This window comes from Panthera uncia (genome assembly GCF_023721935.1).
Source record: "Panthera uncia isolate 11264 chromosome B2 unlocalized genomic scaffold, Puncia_PCG_1.0 HiC_scaffold_24, whole genome shotgun sequence".
Taxonomy (NCBI): domain Eukaryota; kingdom Metazoa; phylum Chordata; class Mammalia; order Carnivora; family Felidae; genus Panthera; species Panthera uncia.
The window spans coordinates 33398653-33419159 of NW_026057580.1; the positions used below are offsets into that span (position 1 = coordinate 33398653).

General features: G+C 36.9%; 1 protein-coding gene and 1 long non-coding RNA gene across 2 annotated transcripts in view; one reads left to right on the forward strand and one right to left on the reverse strand.

The window, feature by feature from the left end:
• The window catches only part of COL19A1 (collagen type XIX alpha 1 chain), a 323690-nt gene that overhangs the window by 269570 nt on the left and 33613 nt on the right, over positions 1–20507 (forward strand). Inside the window, exons 31-41 of the mRNA XM_049653877.1 lie at positions 135–176; positions 3574–3678; positions 3762–3815; positions 4279–4332; positions 10291–10344; positions 11802–11855; positions 14054–14098; positions 16354–16404; positions 16490–16534; positions 16971–16997; positions 20191–20244. Of these exons, the coding sequence (XP_049509834.1) occupies positions 135–176; positions 3574–3678; positions 3762–3815; positions 4279–4332; positions 10291–10344; positions 11802–11855; positions 14054–14098; positions 16354–16404; positions 16490–16534; positions 16971–16997; positions 20191–20244 (585 nt within the window). The remainder of the gene's footprint in view (positions 1–134; positions 177–3573; positions 3679–3761; positions 3816–4278; positions 4333–10290; positions 10345–11801; positions 11856–14053; positions 14099–16353; positions 16405–16489; positions 16535–16970; positions 16998–20190; positions 20245–20507) is intronic.
• Positions 17422–19821, reverse strand: LOC125938613 (uncharacterized). The gene is made up of 4 exons (XR_007462749.1): positions 19625–19821; positions 19269–19319; positions 18652–18807; positions 17422–17757 (listed from the first exon to the last, which is right to left on the reverse strand). It is a non-coding gene; the product is annotated as an uncharacterized LOC125938613 (long non-coding RNA).

Genomic DNA, 20507 nt, shown 5'->3' on the forward strand with positions numbered 1-20507 from the left:
GAAGCCCCATGACAAATTTCAACTGACATGACACTTGGAGAAAAAAACATCTGCATTGTATTATATGTTTGTATTGTATCATGTGCACGTATATGTATGAACACATACTGGGTTTTTTTTCTCCTTAACTGCAGATCGCACTTCCTCTCTTGGGAGACATCGGTGTCCTGCTCAAGGTATTCTGTTGCTATGTAAGAAATTATGTATTAACTTTTAGGAAAAATTAGGAAGGAAATCTTTGTCAGAACTGAGTTAATTGCTTAGCATGAACTAAAATTCCATTTTTAAAAGGCAGAACATCTTTTAGATAGAAAAAGGAACACATATTTTTATGTATCTTGTGCCACTTTTACTAACCCCTCCATTCTCTTCTTCTTTACATCCCTGTCTGTTTGGGTATAAGGGGTGGGGGGGGTGAAAGTGGTAGTTCTGAGTTGAGCTACATGGGAGGAACAGTGTCATCAACACCCTTGAGTAGACCATTCTGTCCTCTGGAGGGACAGCTTTCTCTTCATGGGTGTTTACCACTCCTGGCTCACTGCTGTGAAACCTAATCCTTCTCACTGGAGCTACCCTCACCCGTCCCAGGTTGAAAACCAGTGCTGCTCAATAAACAGCCAGCTCGCAAGGCTGTGCTTTGATGTCATGGGATTTTACAAAGTGAGCTGCAAAATTCCAAAGCCAACAATTGCCCTAACACCTGTTACTCTGTTAAGTAAAAACTATCTCTACCCATTATTCATCTCATAAGGGATAAATCTTGCTACCATTTTTTTCTCTAATACTACCCTGTATTTTATGTGTAACACAGATGAGAAAGAATGATAATGGGACACTTGTAAGGTTATGTATTTGCATATTTATTCATGGTATGCTAAGATTGAGTGAACCCATATGAAAATCTGTTCCCCTTCACATTATACTCAAGCCTTATGTGTCCTACCTGTTTATATATGAATGGACAATGTATATGTATACACACACACACACACACACACACTTACACTATATGTGTATAAATGTGATTTATTTTATATTCCTACCATTTAGCTCAGTGGTTTGTACAATGACGTACATAAATTTTATCAAATTACTAAATTTGTTAATTTGTTAAATTAAATTAAATATTTATTGAATTAAATTCAAAGACTCAAGAATTCTAGTATAAGTGTTTGCTGGATGTTAGTTTTGAGAATATATATATAAACATAAATATAAATATAAAAACATATTAGAGATTTTTAAGACTTTCAGAAGTCAACAGTTTCTTTTAAGTCAAAAGAGAATATTTGGGGGGATTTTAGGAAAATCTTATATAAGTTGAGCTAGTTACATGGCAGGCAATACACTGCTTTACTTAAATCGTCTCAGTTAATCTTCACAATAATCCTGTAAATTTAGGTTGTGCTAGTATCCCCGTTTTATATATTAGAAACTGAAGTTCTAAGTAGCTAAGTAGCTTCCTCAGAGTCACACAGCTAGAAAGTGTAACATGAACCCAGGAACACAGGTCCCCAGACATTCTCTTAGGTTCTTCACAAGGGCAGTAATGTTGAAAGTGGCAGGATTGTAAGAGTTATACCTAACCATCCCAGAATAGTTAGGATCAAAATGTATATACTTCAGCAGAAATGCATATCCTGACAGAATATGGGGTGGCTCACAGAATAGACAAAAAAGACCGTGAGTAGACTCTGACAAGGAGAGCCAGGACTACACAAACACCTCAGAAGTGGACATAATGATAGTTTCACCAAGGCAGCATCCCTTTAATGAGTGTGCTCCACCACTTTTCGAGCCCTAACATCATCTCCCTGAGTTTCTGAGTCCCAGGAAAGCTGATTGGTGAGAGGTAGGCAGGATACCTCCACTGACAGTCCCAACACACTGCATCCCATAGAAGAGGAAAGTGTGTTGTTCCTCAAATACAGGGATTTAGATTAGAGATTGGATCTATTAGGTCAACTTAATGTAATTTTAAAATCCAATCCTATTTCCCAACACATGAAGTCTCCCTCTCTGTTCAGAGTCTTTATGTAGTGAATTTGAGCATCTGCTTTCTGTTTTCAAAAATACCCTTGATTAAAGTGTAGTAAAGAACTGACATAATTCCAGGCCCAAATGACATCCCTTCAAAGACCTTCCTCTGGGTTAATCTGTGTGCCAGTCCCTCTTTGAGTGAGATTGTACACTGGCTGATAATTGATGCATCTTTATTCTCTCTATACAAAAATCTAAAGACTTTTTTCAAGTTGAGCCACTTACATGGCAGGCAAATCATTTCCCTTGATTTACCATTCTGGCAATCCAAACCTAAAGAAAATGAGGTCAGGCCTGAGATATTATAAGTGGTGGATGTACAAATATATATGTATTTTTTTAATTCCTCTACCAATACATCAGCTGTGTGAAAAGATCCTAATGGCAAAATTAGTTTTGGGAGATATTGCACACTCTGGCTCCTTGTTATATATACCAGCTCTGAGAAGGACCACCATGAAGAGAACTCTTTCATCCAGCTGTTTTTAGAGAAATTGCCTCAGAACCTTTTCAATAGCATACAGAATTAGCCTTCCAAGGAGCATATTTTTGGAAATCAGACTTGTTCTGATACTCACTGAGTCAAAAATATTGAACCCGAATATCCATGAGCTTTCTTGCCAATGGAAAGCTTCAGTTCCCTTTTCACATTTCAAGATTCTTCTCTTTGGTGAAAGGGATAGAAGAAAAGAGACCTATATTGTCCTACCGTCTGTCAACTGTTAAAATTAAACTATGTCCTCCTCTCAGTGGTCCCCATTCTGTGCCTTTCCTGTTCATATTCTTATTCTAACAATTTAAAAATAAGCCTTTATAGGGCTTTTCACAAACACTTTTTCTTTAACAATGTGATAAGGAGTTTATCTTGTAGGCTCAGACACTTATATTCAAGTCTTTCCACATCAGCTAAAGGTTACAGAGGAGGCAATGGAAAGGTAATTCCACTTAGATTTCCTATCTGCACTTGGATTTGACATAGAAGTCAAGTCCAAGTCACTCAAGTAATTATTTCTCACATGAGTGCTTCCACTGACAAAATGTTGGTAAACTGTGTGTACGGTTCTCCAACTAATTTTGCTCTCAGAAAGAGAAATCCTTTCTTCACAGCTTTTTCTTTCTTTCTCTCTTTTTTAATGATTTATGCGATTGGCTGTATGAAGTCTGTAATCTTGTTAGTTATTCTAAACTTTATTACTGCCTCTCGTTTTAGACATACAGTTACACAGTTGAAACAGTCTGTGTTTTTGACTTATGTGTCTTTTCCTTATATATTTGGAATCTTCCATTTCAGTATCATCATAGACATGCTTTACAAAGGTCACCAATGTCATCAACAGATATAATTGACTAGCTTCATAAGTAGTTTTTACCTCACGAAAAAATAGTCTTTTCAAATTGGATCAATTCTCTGAAAGTAGTGATATATCAGTTGCTCTATCATTCATCTCTGACAGAGGTTCATATCTGATCAGATCTCTCTTTTATAGATTACTTTGCTGAATCTCTCAGTAACCTTATCTCTATACTCATTAGAACTTCTGTGGCAACTGCCAAGCCAGTGTCCCTGGGCTGAAAAGCCACAAAGGAGAAGAAATAGGCGCTGGTGAGCCTGGAAAGTATGATTCTATCACCCAGAAGGTAAGATGGCAGGCTGAACGTTGATGGGCCCTGTAGGTTACACATAGTACCTTCTCTCATTTCTCTACTGCTCTGTCCTCTAGGGTGATACAGGACCACGGGGTCCTCCAGGAATCCCAGGCAGAGAGGGACCAAAGGTAAGGCAGTTTCTCCTCTGCTTTCTGTGGTACCTCCAATTCAGTGTGAAAAATAAAACCGATTTAAAAATTTTTTTAATGTTTATTTTATTTATTTTTGGGAAAGAGAGCATGAGTGGGGAAGAGGCAGAGAGAGGGAGAGAGAATCCCAAGCAGCGTCCGCATAGAGCTAATGTGAGGCTCGAACTCACAAACCGTGAGATCATGACCTGAGCCAAAACCAAGAGGTGGACGCTTAACCAACTGAGCCACCCAGGTGCCCCAACAAAACTCATTCTAAACACACTACTTTTTATGAAAGTTATCTTGGAAAAGTGGTGTAAAAGCCACGTGCAAAGTCATTTATTTGTTTCCTGACTCTGCCCAAATTACATGTCCCAAATGTACTGAGAAGAGATATTTTCATTGTTTTAAAAGATGACAGAATGATTCAGTATACTAGCTGAAGTTCTTGTCTTTTTAGGGAAGCAAAGGAGAGCGGGGCTACCCTGGGATACCCGGAGATAAAGGTGACGAGGTGAGACTCTTCTCTGATAATATAGTCCTGCTATCGATTCTCTTTATGTGACTCGGAGGAAGGACAGCAACTCTTCTATAGCTCATGTTTAATGTTAAATCAAATAAAAACAAAGATTAAGGTAGGTTATTTCAAATGTCAACACATTTTAAATAATAATGCGTTGATGTATTGTCCAGTTGTATGTATTGTCCATTGATGTATTGTATGGTCTAGTTTTTGAGATAAGGAAATTAGAGCACAGAATTGACAGGTCAGTTACTATGTTTTTGTTTTCATGTAGCAGGTAGCAATTCCAGCTCTCTCAAGATAAAAGCAAGGAGAAGGAGGAAGGAGATTTACTGCATAGAATCCCAAGGTAGCTAGTAGAATTGAAGAAATAGTTGAAAAACCAGCCTAGGAAAAAGGGCAGCTCCAGAACTCAGCAGAACTTCCCTGGGACACTGCTGTAACATGATTCAACTTTAGTGACCTTGGTTTGTCTGTGTCTCTGCTCAACTTTCATACTCTTGGGAGGAAAAAAAAAAACTATCAAAAGGATCTGATTCAACTAGTTTAGACCAGCTGCCTACCCCCAGACGAAGGTTCAAAGTCAAATTAGTTTTGAGACGATGGTATAATTTTCTGACTCTAAGCCATGGTGATGCTCAGGATATCATTCTTTTCCTGCATAATTTACCTTAACTCTTAGAAAAACCAATTAGGATGATGAATTGTTGTTAGTTTAAACAGTTTTGATGCTAATAATTCTTAATGAAAGTAAGTAAGCCATCTGGCATATATTAACCTTGATGTTAGTACTGAAAATCATAACGGTATAAAGTAGATCTATTTTTTGAGTCAGAGTTATATTTCACATTACAAATTATCACCATGTGTTATTGTTTTTAATATTGATTCTATTTTAGAAAACTGTGAGAATTGGCTTGCTTTTCTTCAAGTTAAAAATTAAAAAACAAAGAAATACAACATTTATTTTCATCCATAAATAAAGCAGTAAAGGCATTTTATTTTCAAAATAAGAGTTATTGACTTTTGTTTCTTCATGCTTCACAGAAAGTTTCACTAATGTACAAGCCCTATCTCTGATTTTAATAGTCTAACAGCTTAATTTAACTGCCTAGCTCCAAGGAGTAGGCTTTAGAGGAATTGAGAAAGTAATAATAAAAAGATCAGGAAATAATTGGAATTCAGGTTTTTTATAAGTGACTCTAAGTTAAATTTATTAGAAGTTAGTTTTGATTAATTCTACACGATACCTTGCTCTTTTGGTAAACTGAAATCCATCGTTATTATCGTTCCATTATTTTAGTATGTTCTTTCTTTTTATATATATAGTTTTATGCATTTTAATAGCAAACTTGCAGGAAGAGCACAGAAGATAGACAACATTAAAAACATGTACTTGCATGTAGGACAACTCAGAAAAGCACAGGGAACGGATGGAATCTACTCTATGATAAAAATGCTACAAATACCTCCTAGTTGCCGTCAATAAGAAATGTACTTGTTTTTAAAAAATCCAAATGCTGGCATTGTCCAGAAAAATTTAGCAGATTTATTTATAATTGTTATAAAGTTGAACTGCTAAAACGTGTTTACTGAAACATACTGACTTGCATTAATGCTTTATGTCCTTGCGTTTATATTAAAAATTCACACACAAATGAAAATGGAAAAACTGCCAATACCTGATTTCTGTCCCCTATTTTTTTCACTTGCAAGCATATACTTAGGTACCTTTTGACCCCAGAACTACCAGTGACAAGAAGAAGACAATTTCTTTTTTGTAAAGAATGAAATGTTTTCCATCATAGTGGATACTTAAGCATGTTCTCCATGTACTAGCGGATGTCTTGTGGCATAACTGTTATACATGTGGCATGGATGACACACAGGTTGGTGTCTTCAAAGAGACCCAGCAGATAGGCCTCACTTGCTTCCTGCAAAGGACCAGTAGCTGCACTCTGGAAGCACAGAAAGGAAGTTTGTGGATCAGAAGTTCAGTGAACTTCTGATAGCATCTGCTTCTGGGAAGTGCCACAGTACCAGGCCTGTAATGATGAGGTTTCTTCACCCCTTCAGTAGAGGGCGCACTCTTACCAGCAGCTTTTGTAGCCCGTTGCTTCCTGGGTACTTTCCCACCTGCTGTGGATTTGCAGGCAGTCCGCTTTATAGGAGCCCTGGTCCAGAGACCTCCTTACTTACCTCCCTTCTTTGGCTGGAGCTCGGCAAGCAGGAGGCAGCACTGGCCTTAGTGAGCAACTGCAGCTCAGTGGTAACTGCCTACTGTGTTCTTTCTTAAATATAGTAGACCCCCGATACCTGTGGGAATGTGTTTTAAGACCCCACCCCCCGTGGATGCCCAAAACTGCAGATAGTGCCAAACCCTATATATACTATGTTTTTTCCTATGTACACATACGCATGATAAAGTTTAACTTATAAATTAGGCACAGTAGGAGATTGACGATAATAACAAATATTAGAGTAATTATCACATACTCTAAGTTATGTGAATGTAGTCTCTCCCTGTCTCTAAATATCTTTTTGTACTCTAATCCTTCTTGTGATGATGTGAAATGACAAAATGCCTATGTGAGGAGATGAAGCAAGGTGAATGACGTAGGCATTCATTGTGACATAGTGTTAGCCTGCTGTTGATCTGACAATAAGTCAGAAGGAGGATCACGTGCATCCAGACAGGGGTTGACCGTGGGTAACTGAAACCATGGAAAGGCAAAGTACTGTGGATCTTATGGATTCTTTAACTGAGAGCACACAAAATTTTGCACAAGGCTCTTGTCATATGGAGAATTCCAGCAAGTTCAGAAGGAGATTCTTTTCAGTTGTGTCTTCACTTCCCATGAATAGTAGGAATAAGCCTGAAATATCACACTAGCTCAGTTGAGCCTTTTGGAGGGGCTTTTCCTCCCAGACAGATGGGAAATAAAGAATATTGTCTTGTCTTCTACTTGAACTCAGATACTACCTGAAAGTATAATTTATTGATTTATTTAGGTGAATGAAACTTTGACCAAGAATGTGTGCATCCCCAACTGGCCAGCAAACTATGCTATTTTAATATGTGCATAACACCTAGTCTTACCAAATCTCAAATGTCTGTTCTGTTAGTGGAAAGATACAGAGGGGTACCTTATCTCTTTGAGGACTTCAGTGTAATCTGTTTGGGAACTTAGAGAGAGGAGTTGCCTGTTTGCTCATTGCTCTGAGGAAAGTGACAGTATCCTCTACATTTTTTGCAGATGTTTCACAACTAAGTGGCAACTTATAAGACACTAATAGAACACGCTCACCTCTCATAGAGTGAATTCTTGCTTGGAATGCAGATTTTCCTACAATATTTCAGGATAATAGTTGATAAATAGGCCATGAAAAATATTGTCAGCCATAAATTACAGCAATGGAAAAATAAATATTCTTGGTCACAACTAAGCTAGGACTTGCAAAATCAAAATCTCCGTTCAGAGAAGGAACTTAGCTCTAATGACCCTTGAATATCTATGCAATAAATTTTATTTTGGATTTTAGTTTGGCATTATATGCTAAATTGACTCTGCTACTCTTTAATATGTATTTGTCTTCTTTAATGACCATCTTGTCTTCTAAAATTATCTTACTGCCCTTTATGCATCCATAGTAACTTTTACCCTTACTACAAAATTTCAGCTTGTTCAGAGAAAGCTGCTGAGAATGATTTTTTTTTTATTTATGGACTAAGGTTTATTTTAAAGTTTAATGTGGTCATCAAAGGTTAATGAGTCCCAAGCTTATAAATTAAACTACCTAAAGACTCACTCAGCATCTCTAGACTGATTCAGTAATGAGACTAAAAGTAGCAAAAAAAAAAAAAAAGAATACATATGTACACCCATATCTTATACATGTACATATAGAGAGAATTTTATGGAAATGTGGGTATTTTGAGATAAAGCAATTTGTGGTATGGCATTTATAATCTCCAGACATTTAGAGGTGCCATTTCCAAAGGAAATTTGTTTCTGTTCAAATTTTATAAGCCCATAAATAAGTTAAGGGTGGGGAGTTAAAAGAACCAATACAACATGCCAGTGTGTTCCATCCACACATGTCTAAGCATGCATGTGTGCATGTGGGTGTGTGCACGTGCGCGCGCACACACACACACACACAGCATTGCCAGTGAGGATGATATCATCCTGAAGAAAGAATATATCCACATTCTTTAACATAAGCATACATAAGATTTTTCCTCAAAGTCTTATTTCATGAGGAATTTCAGCATGTTCAAGGAGATTCTTTTCAATGTTTCTTCATGTCATATCACATGAAAAAACCTGAAGTAACAAATGACCCCATTTAGCATTAGATGGACAATCTGGCAGAACTTGGTCATTGATCGCACTGACGCAAAAACCTTGACTCTATAGAACCTTGGTCCTGTAGAATCTCACAAATAAATATGCAGTAGTTTTTCCATGGTCAATCTAATATTTATAATGTGTATAAAAATGCATGTTTCATCACAGTTAAAGGTAAAAGAGCTTTGTTATAACAGTGAATGGCTTGACAATGTAAAAAAATAACTCAGCAAAGAAAATTAAATCCTGAAAGTGTTATCATTCAATCTAGACCTTGATGCATCATATGTTTATCTGAAATAACAAAAGGGTATTTAAAAGTACATATTTCTAATTATAGAAGTCACCTGAGTTTTATTATAGAAAATTTGTGAAATACACAAAAGCACTAAAAAAATAAAAGTTATCCCTATGTGTACTGCTCAGGGAGGGCTGTTGGTAATAGTAATATTATGATCTATAATCCCAAAGCTCAGAAGCCTCTGAAAACCTTGGAAATGTTTCTGTAATTTTCATGAAATTCTTTTGGCAGTCAAATATGACCTGAAATCATATGGAGCTGATCTATTTATCCTACTTGATAAAAATTTCATGTTTTGCTACAGGAATATTTGTATGTTTATTAGAGGGTGCTGCCGCAGGTGCACTGGGAGTATTTCATAATATCTAATGTTAGCACTGTGTTATTTTTATTAAAAAATCAGAAAATTCAGAATTCTGAAACAAATATGACATCAAAGTTTCCAGATTAGGTATTTTGAACCTTCTAGCATTCTCATCTTTCGTGAAATGCCTGGATAATTTTTTAATAATTTAAACGTTACTCTATGTAACATTTTGTAACTTTTATTTTCCTATGTTAGCCAGTAGTTTGATGAAACATGATTTTAATAGTTGCAAAATATTTTATATTATTTTACATAGCTTATTTAACTAATATTTTGTTGTTGACACACTTGGTAAAAGAAAAAAATTAATTACAGAAGCTAACAGTTAACATTACCAGCTCTTCTTCGAATATATAAATATATCAGTATCTGAAACCCTACCCAGTATCATTAGCATTATTCTACAAACTCCGAGAAGGAGAAGGAGGGGATATTCATTCACTTTTATGCTTAAGCCATTAAAGGGTTCTAAATTTAAATTCACTGATGAGCCAAATTTCTTCTTATAATGAACTGTTCAGCTAAACTAAATATTATATCATAAAACATATTCCATTTTTCCACTAGCTGAATGAAGCATTAGTGTAATCGTGTATTTCTTTGATGGCATTCTGCCAATCTGAAATGTGTATGGCCATGCTTAGCAGTGCCAGATTCTCAGTGATGCTATTGTTGATGGGGTGGTTCTGTGAGATCAGAAATGCTCTATGAATCACCAAACACATTAAATTAAGTTTGCTGCAGATTCCATGTCATGGCATTTTAGCTGGCCATCCTTACCCTTTGAAAGCAGGTATTTGTATCTATCATCTATATCATGTTTTTAGCCAACATAGATGTTTAATTTCAATAGTCAAAATATTTGATCAACTAAAATGCCTTGCTTCTAACTATGTAACAGATTTTATGATAGGAACTATTTCTTCTAGGGTCTTCAAGGAATTCCAGGCCTTCCAGGTGCTCCAGGCCCCACTGGACCCCCTGTAAGTATTCACTAAAGCTATTCCATTCACAGTTCCCATCCGCTGGGATGATGCAAGGTGAACTAGATTCCACATTGCCTTTTGTTCTCTGTGTGTCTATGTAGATTATCCAGCTGTTGCCTAGAAAAATAGCATCCCATGTCTCAAGTTTTCATTTAGTATTACTTAAGGCTGCTCAGGTTCATAGAGATTTGTCATCAGAATTCTATGAGAGTAGAAGCAGTCTGTAATTAAGCTAGTCTATTTGAATAGAAGTTATATGTAAAGGAGCATTCTATTTTTTATTTATAATTTTTCATCATTAACCTTTGTAAGAGATATTCAGATGTTTACACCCTTACATTCTTAAGCACCATAAACTAAGAATATACATTTTTAAAGGGAAAAAGATGGGCCAAAGATTATCAGATTCAATTATTTTTTGCCTATTTATCCATTAAAATACCATCTACTTTAGATAACACCTTTTTTTCACTGCCCTTCAAACACAACATCGTGGTCTTTGGTTATACTGTTTTCCTAAAAACTGTTCACCTAAACTAAATATTATATAATAAAACATATTCCATTTTCCCACTAGGTGAATATCTCTTTTCCTTTCTTACTTGCTAAGCCCAACCTGTCACTAATGTGCTGTCGAGTGTAGAGTGGCCAGTTAAAATACAGGACATGCAGTCATATTTGAATTTCATATAAATAAATAACGTTTTTAGCATAAGTTGGTCCCAAATGTTGTATTTTTATTTGCTAAATCTAGCAACCCTACTCAAGTCTCAACTTCTCCAGCAATTCATTTGAGTTCCCATGCAAATTGTATTTCCCACATGAGTAGGCATGTGATCATGTTCCTTTGTGTTGTAAAGCATGGGTTCGCCATAATTAAAATCTTATCATTTATGCCTTCACCACAGTTGTATAGAACAAACCTGGTTTTAAATTTTACATTAAAATTAAAAGTTAAGAGAAGAGCTGTGAAAAGAACCATGGTTATTTTCACTATCCATTCTCAAAGAAGAATTAAAATTAAATTATATTTTCCACTGGTAGGATGCAGATCGCATAACTTAATATGCACGTTGTTAATTCTACCGTGTCTTCAAGTATTTAAAATGTTGATCGCTACCAAAATTATAGCTCATTTAGGAAGGCATAATGTTATGTAAATTGCCATTTAAACAGCAAGGCTAAATTCTTAAATGTATCAAAAGGTTCCAATTAAGGTCATTAAATGTGGTTGGTCAAGGTGAAAAAGTGACCACAAATACAAATTTTACCCTTGCAAGGGCTTATCAGCAGGATACAGCTGCTGTATCAGCCTGAAGACATATAAGCTTATAGGACTGATTTAATTAGGATCAAATGACCTTCAAAACATATCAGTTTTAGCAACCAACTTCCAATGCCTTTTGGCCATTTAGTTGTTTTTTGTGTAACAAACTTGGTTTTGTGTTTTACAGGGCTTGTTAGGAAGAACTGGACATCCTGGCCCCATGGGAATAAAGGGTGACAAGGTACAGAGGAAATGCCTCACTTACTCTCTCAACTGGGGCTTGGGGGATGGCAAGGTGAGACCACTCACAGAGAGATCTGTAAAATCAAGCAAAGCCTGAAAGTAGGAATAATGTCAGGGAATAGTTACTCTGGTAGGGGGCTTGAAAGGACATACACACAAAAATTGGTCTGAATACAGGTTCCTAGGGAAAAAGAATGAATAGAACACTGGTGCCATATAGTAAAAGTCCAAGCTGGATTCAGGGTCCTGGCATCTGGCTATGTACGAGGATGGAGTGGGGGAAGCCTTCTGAAGAGGTGCAGGTAAGATGGTTTGTATCAGGAACTCCAGCCACAGGTACCAAGGCTTCAGACAGCTCGCTGAGAAAATCTGGAAGTTCTGTCCTTTGAGAGTCATAGGGGAAATTCACTAAGGAATTAGGACACTTGTTTTCTGGGGAGTCCAGTTGATTGGACAGATGGGTTGCTATGGTCAGAGGAGTCTCAGGCAGAAAGACCACAGGGCTTCATATGTTTACCCACTTTAGGTCTAAATCGGCTCCACACTGTAAGTCCAGACACAGCCAGCCAACAAGTGAAATAAGATTAGGTACTCAAATGAGGGGAGTAAGAATCAAGAATCCACTTAAGCTACTCAGGTGGCTTCTACCCTGAAATGACCAAAATGGGGCATAGTGGCATCACGAAGCAAAGGAATTCAAAAAAAATTTTTTGAAAGGAGCCATGTGTTTATTTTAGATAGTCTCTGCACATTTTTTTCTGATAGTCTTCCCAAGAAGCTTGCCCAACCCCACCAGCCTTTTTTCTCTGTTCTCTATGGAAATTATTCAGAGATTTGCCTTTTGAAGTTAATGGGAATTCCACACTGAGATGAGCTTTGGGGCACAATCAAGGATGAAAATACGACTTTTAATTGTGCCAGGAAAAAAGAGTCTTTTCAACAGGCACATATTTTTCCTTGTTTGTTGTGCTTTCATAGTTCATGAGAACTATGACATAATTCCCTGGAGGACACTGCTAGCAGTCACCAGCAGATGACATGTCTTAGAGAGCTAGCCACCATCAAAGCAGTTTGGGGAAAGATACAATATACTCGTTGTCACTCATTCTCAGGCCGATACATTGCAATAAAAACTTTACAGTTTATTTTCATTGATAAAGATACAAATAGTTTTTATGACACTTTTTTTTGTTACTGGAAGAAAGTGGGGAGATTGGAATGAAATCCTTCATCAAAGTCATGGATATGAACTGAAATCCCTCAAAATTTGGGGGCATTATAGGCAGGAATTTTACTGTCTCTGGATTCTTTTTTAATTAACCGTTTCTTGCCATTCCCATGACATTAAGGGACTTAAAGATTTTATGAGGCTATTATTCTAAAAGAAAAGCACAGTTACAGGAAAACCTGGTTAAAGGCATCAAAGGGACCATAATATCTTTGCTTAATATGGATCCGTAAGCATTGTATGTTTTATAAAAACAAAAGTGAAATCCATTTTTCAGGTTTCAGCTTGAATTCATTTTTCACAATTCCATTTTTAGTCTTCTTCTCCTGTAAGCAGAATGTCTGAGGCTGTTTAAACTTTAAAGAACATTTTCCTTAAACAATGTTGTACCACAGTCACTTCTGTTCAACGGGATGTGCCTGACTTGGTTGTAAAGTCTAATATTACCTTAGGGAGTGAAAGAAGTTTCTCCTCCCACAAGACACAACACAGGGTGTGATTTTCTACTTTAGTCAGATTATATGGATGGTCCTCTGGTTCCCCAAAGATGAAGGTGGTAGAGATGACGCTGAAACTGAGGGGCTGACCCTGGAAGGCATATCCCCAAGCCTGTCCCTGCTTGGAAGTGTGCTACTCTGCACCCCGACAAGGACAGAATTTCCCCAGCTACACTTAAAGTCTAGGGCAGGATCACCCAGGCAGCCTAGCTCCATCTAAAAATAAGCTTGATCCCTGGGGCTCACACCCTGGCAATCCGAACGAGTGTGGGAAAAGGCATTCACCTTTCCTGTGGTCTGGGAATGTATTTTCCCAGGTGAAAGAAAAGGCCAAGCTGAATAAGACTTTGCAAGGCTGAAACAAAATCATACTGATTTTAGAATACAGCTCTCTGAGCAAGCACAATCTGGTTCATAAGCTTGTGTAGAAATGTGTAAACCATTGATTTTTGGTCTCTATATCCCTTGCAGGGCAGTGAGGGACCCCCTGGGAGACCCGGACCACCTGGACCGCCTGTGAGTTACTTCAGGTTTAAAACTTAAATTCATGTATGTAATAACTCAGAGATCAGACTACATTTAGATATTCTCAGGGACAAAAGTTGTCTGATACATATGTGTGTGTGTGTGTGTGTGTGTGTGTGTATATACATATATATCAACTTTTATATATGTATGTGTGTGTATATATAATATATATATACATATAAGTATATGTGTGTGTGTATATATATGTGTATATATATGTGTGTATACACACACACACACACATAGATATATAAATGATAGCCAATGAAGCTTTGGGGAGACCTGATTTTTCCCCTTTAGTGCAGCCCTAATTTGCAGTGCTCAGAGTTGCATACTACGGGCATCCCTACTCTGGACTCTGGAGACCTGAGTGTGTGCCCTGACTCTCCACTTCCTACCTGAGAGACCCTGGGAGAGTCATTTAACCTCAATGAGCCTCATACATAGAAAAAAGGGGCTTTAAAAAGAGCTCCCTTCTGGCTATGTGAGTTGGTACAGAATTTGGTGTTATGCTATATCTGTTCATTATCATCCACGATGTCTGAGATGCAGAGAAATTCTATTTATATAGCACATAGCAAATAAAATGTACAAGAGCCATCAATGTTTTCGTGCCTGCGATTGAGACAGACGTGCACTTTGTCAAGGAGACTGTGGAGAGGAGAGGTACCACTCTCCGTGGCAAGTCTGCCCTCATGTGGGGCCACGCTTAAATCACAGCAGAGCTTTGGTCCAGGCCAAATGTTCTTTTCCACCCTACCTCACAGGAATATTTTAAGAAACCAAACTCACCTAAGAAGGGACAGGATTCATCTTTCTGAAGGCAAGAAAGATATGTTATTAGGCTGCATGCAGTCACACACTTTATGCACGTAAATAAGATTTGCACTCTGTTTTCTTAACTCTGTTCTTCATTTTGTTTACTTGCCTTTTCCCTTGACAAAGAAGCAAGGTACAAAGCATTTGGGGCTCAAATCCTACAATTCACTCCCTCTCCTGTGGACATAACAATCAAAATTAGCATGAGTTCACAAAAGGGACCTATATTTTACATGGGGTTAGGAAATCTTCTTCCCCTGAATTCTTCAAAACTATTCACTGTTCAAGATAAGTTACATATTGTCTCTTATGAGAAACCTTCTCTGGAAATCTCAGACAAAAATATCTTTCATCTGACAAGGACTCAGCACACTAAAATACAGTAGACATTCAACAATTGTCAAATGAGTGACTGAAATAATAAAGGAATAAATGAATGGAACATTTTTCCTTCCATCACTAGTGTGTTGAAGATGTATGCAAATCCCATTCACTGAACACCATTGGCCACCATCACCCAAAAACAATGAAATGATGGCTTCTTCAGTTTTGTAACTGAAATGTGGAAATCACAAAAGGGAAAAATGCAGGTTGTTGATTCTTTGGGAAATTTTTAAAAGAAGGATAAAAGGCCCCAGTTAAAATTTTATATGCAAATTTTGCCTGAATGCCAAAATGTATGACTTTTTAAAATTTATTTATTATTTGAAAGAGGGAGAGAGAGAACCCAAGCAGGCTCCGAGCTGTGAGTGTGGAGCCCAACTCCGGGCTCGATCTCATGACTGTGAGATCATGACCTGAGCCAAAACCAAGAGTCGGATGCTCAACCGACTGAGCCACCTAGGCGCCCCCAAACTGTATGATTTTTTAGATTCTCAATTTAGTTTTCTTTCTGTTAGTTACCAGGGGGCTTTCTATGCACAGGTCAGATTTACTAGGAAGTTCTTATTCCCTTTTTTCTACTTAGTATGAAGAGACCATAGCAAACATTACTTTTCAGTAGCCAAATTGCTCCCTGTTGACATCTTCATCAGCACTACCGTGTTATAGCCTGCAGGTCACCGGGCTGTAAACAGTGAGCATAAATTGGCAATTCAGAAACTGAATTTTAATGAGCAAATAGTATTTTCCTCTGAATGCATTAGCGTCTTATCTGTCAGACCCGAACATTAATCACACCCTCACTGAAAGTCTCTCTGCGCTCCAGGTACAGCTCACATTCCTTTCCATTCCCCACACACCGCCCCCCACCACACACACACATTTTCTTTTGAAAAGCCAACAATAGAAACTTGGTTTTATTATATTTGTAGCATTAAACTCCCTTTCTAAAGTAAAATCAGAGAAATATCTTTTGGTAAAAAGATAAAAGATAGACTATTAAGTTAAAAAAGAATAATTCTTTATCTCATCGCTTTCCTAAGGGTGTACCATTCAATGAAGGAAATGGAATGAGCAGTTTATATAAAATCCAGGTATTTACTTTTGTAATTATGTAAAATTATTTTCCAGTGATGAGTTGCTGTAAATTGTTCTCACCGTGTTCTTTCTTTTTTGAAGGGAGGTGTGAATGTTCCCAGTTTTCCAGGCCCCCCTGGCCCCCCTGTGAGTACAGCTGTTCATTACCAAGTATACTTTAGCTGAACAACCACAATAAGTAAACGAACAACTCCTAAGTTCACTGAAAAAAATACATGTTACAAATATAACCAAAATCTTATGCAGTAGGAAATAAATGATAACCAATTATAATAAATAGAGCAAACATACACAGCCTAAATCACGAAAAACAGCATTCTGCATGGAGGTGTCACTTTCTGGATTGTACATCTAAGAACAAAATCAGTGTCCAAGCAGTCACGCTCGTGGGGGTTCCATCAAGTTGTGTTTCTTCATCTTATTCTTCAAATCCAAACCGTAGCAAAATAAAACCTGCAGATATTTCCTGTGTATAAAACAAATTGTATTAAAATGCTCTACATTCTATAATTTTGCTTTTCCATCATTATTTTCAAAGTGACTTCCCATGTTTTTCTTGTAGGGCCCAAAAGGAGACCCTGGTCCAGTGGTATGTATGTTCCCATGCTTTGTGTCATTTAGAAAATAAGTCTTTATTAAAGTTTGAACAAAGAGCATCCGAAAAAGATGGCCTGTCTTCTCAGATGTTCATCAGTTAACATGTTGGAAGCAGGAGGCAGGAAACCAAGGAAATACCAGCAATGTGTTCATTTTTAAGATGCTTTGGTCTTGATGCCACTGCCTTTGGCATTTGTCTCTTTTATTAGGATACTTTCAGAATCGCCCTGTGATGGAGGAAGGCACGAATGCAGTTCCTAATAAATGGAGCACTTTTTTCTGCTAGCATTACTTTGATGGTTAACTCAGTGTTAGGTAGATTGTGGAAGAGAAATACTTACTGGAAAGGAATTCCTTAATATGTACCCAGCCTGTCCCTACCCCTCCCCCCAAAAAGAAAGGGACTGTGTGTTTGCTTTGAATATCTTAGGCAGTTATTCTGTAGGAAATGTGGTATGCTGTCATAAACCTGCTTATTAGGTGTATCAGGAGGTTAACACTCAGCATGGGAAGAAGAGATCATGTCCCCAGCTACCCAGAGGGTAACAGTTGTTCTCAAGCATCCTTCTCAGCCATGGAGCATCATTCTGAAGGTTCTGCCAAATTTATTAGATTACCTTTATTCCTTGGTAGTTTTTCCTGTCATGTTCTTCTCAAACATATGTCCTTGAATATGTTCTCTCATATTGCACTTGTGTTAACATTTTAACCTTGATTTATACAGTATGCCTGAAAGTCAGATATGCCTGAAACTGAAATAAAGTTTTCAAATTATTTTCCATTGTCATGTGAAAAAAATTAAGTCCCTTTCATTACAATACAGTTTAGTAAAACTAGATGAGTAAATTTTAAAGACCACAAGAAGCATACAAGGTAATCTTTGCATATCTAAATATATTTTCAAAGGACATGCATTAAAGCATATATATTTTGTTATTGGCCAATATATATTAAGAGCCAGTTTTACCTCTGAAAGCATAATTTCAATTTAGATAGTACCAGTTTCTGAACCCCAATAATGTAATTTAGAAGTTTCCTTTGTTTTCTTTTTCATGTAGCCCCCCTTTTATCTGTTAACAATTTTTATGCTTTCACCAATCATATCCTCCACTCTAACTTCAAATTTCTTTTATCTTGTTGATAAAAGTTTCTTGCTGGTCTTTCCCTCTCATACTGACTCACAGCCCCTCTGAATCATGTAGAAGCACCTAGACTTCACACTGACTTTTCTGGAATATTCTTTCAAGTTTTTCATTAATAATTGCATATCAAGGTCATAACATATTTTTTAAAGTATTATAATAAAGAATAAGTTATAATTCACTTGGATTGGAAAACAGGTAGCAACAAAAATATACACAGATTTGAGCAGACTTTGAAGGAATTAAGCTTCAAATTTCTTAGCTACAACAAAAGATAAAGGATAAAAACTGACTGAAGGATGTTCCTTGCTTTTAGAGATGTGATTTAAGTGGGTGAAGCAAAAAACAGAAATCTGGAATATAATGAAATAAACACTGTGTAAACCCTCAGGTTTATCTTACATATACCGTTGAAATGATTCTTTGGGCCCTCTGTCACCACCACCGTGCACCTCCCTTCATTTCACACCGGTTGTCCCCTACAGAAAAATAATACTTTCTTACCATAAAAATAAGCCAGGAATGGTAGAATTATAGGTCAGAGTAGAAAATGAAAAAGTCAGTTGGCAGTTGGGGGCGGGGGGAGAGATTTACTCTTCGGCATCCTTCGTTTGCCATGACGGTAGATGTACACCACTGTTTCTAATCTTCTCAGTAAACCTTTATAGAAAAAAATTACCCTTAATTGAATTTATCTTCTGAGGTTCCCCGTTTAATTCCTTTGGTATTTAATTTATAAGCAGCTTCAATTAAATATTTAATTATTAACTACTTTCAAATAAATATTGATTGATTGGGTGACCACCTTCCTCTGTCCTAAGGACTGTTGAGAATGTAAACAAAGAGAATCAAAGAGCTCATTTCCTTTGTCAATAACCCAGGACCTCTTTTACAGAGCTTTATGCAGAATAGAATCTGAACATCTTTTTTTTTTTCGTCTGATTGACAGGTTACATATTAGTGGACCTTTAAAAAGATTTCTAAGGCATGAGAAGTATCAAGTCATCTGCCTATTCATTAAGTATTCTGTAATAAGGACAGTATCATAAATAATAATGGAAGTTGGAGCCTTTGTCATATTTTGAAGCAGAGTAGAATTATGCATGCAAAAATATACTTACAGAGAATGAAAGCTCCTTTTCTATGTGATTATGTTGAAAGCATCCAGTGTCCTAAGAAAATATTTGCAGTTAACATTAATTCATTAACAAGGATGTATCAAACAACTACCTACTTTATCTCTCTTAATTTAAAAGCCTTAATGTTTATTTGCTCAAAGTTAGCAGTGTCCTTCACCTAACTTCTTTTTTTTTTTTCAATACATGAAACTTATTGTCAAATTGGTTTCCATACAACACCCAGTGCTCATCCCAAAAGTAACTTTTCTAAATATATTCCTTGAGAACCTGCAGTCTCCAGTTGACCTGGGACCATCCACTAGAATATGTAAAAGATTTGTTTTAATGGAAATGCTTACCTATCTTCTCCCAGTGACCCATGAGCTTGAGCTATAACTTTTAGAATCACCGGAGATGCTGCTTCTGGGCCATCCTCTGAAGCATTCACAATTCATGTCCTGCTGTGGAGAATACTGAAGGATGGTCAACTTTACTATCAGACCTTCATCTTCCTCTGCTCTTAAGGAGTTTAGCCATATTCTCTGGTCATCTAGCATCCCTGGGCACCTCACAAATAGGCAAACTTCATTAAAGCCTGGCCTTTCCTTTAATTCTTATTGAAATTGGCATTATCACTGACTAGAGGGATTCGTTCTAATTAGATTCTTAATCAGAATAAAAATAATTAATCAGAAATTATATTCATACTTCTCCAGGGACTAGCTTAATCCTCAAACTGTTGACAAACACCAAATGCAAGAATGCAGATGTTTGAAAATAGAGCATACAGATTACTTGCTAAATTGCTAATCCGTGTTTGAGGGGATACTTTTTTGGCAAACAAAAAAATCTTTGTGTTTGAAACCAATGCTTAAAAAACTTTATTGGTCATTGTTTCTGAATTTCCTATGTTCATATTTAACAGGGAGAACCTGGTGCAATGGGGTTGCCAGGACTAGAAGGATTTCCAGGTATAAAGGTAAGTACAGGGGTTAAAAATGTCACAGATTCAGCATTCAAAAATGTTTATTGAGCACCTCCTGTTGGACCAGGAACTGTTTTAGGTTTAGATACCTAAGAATACAAAACAGACAAAAATCTCTGCCTTCGAGGAACTTACTTTTTAGGAAGGGGATACAGAAACTAAAATAAACATAAATAAATAATAAATGTTGGTAAGTACTGTGGAAAGAAGGAGAAAGAAGAACCAGTTAAGGGGGCTCAGGTGTGCTAAAGGAGAGG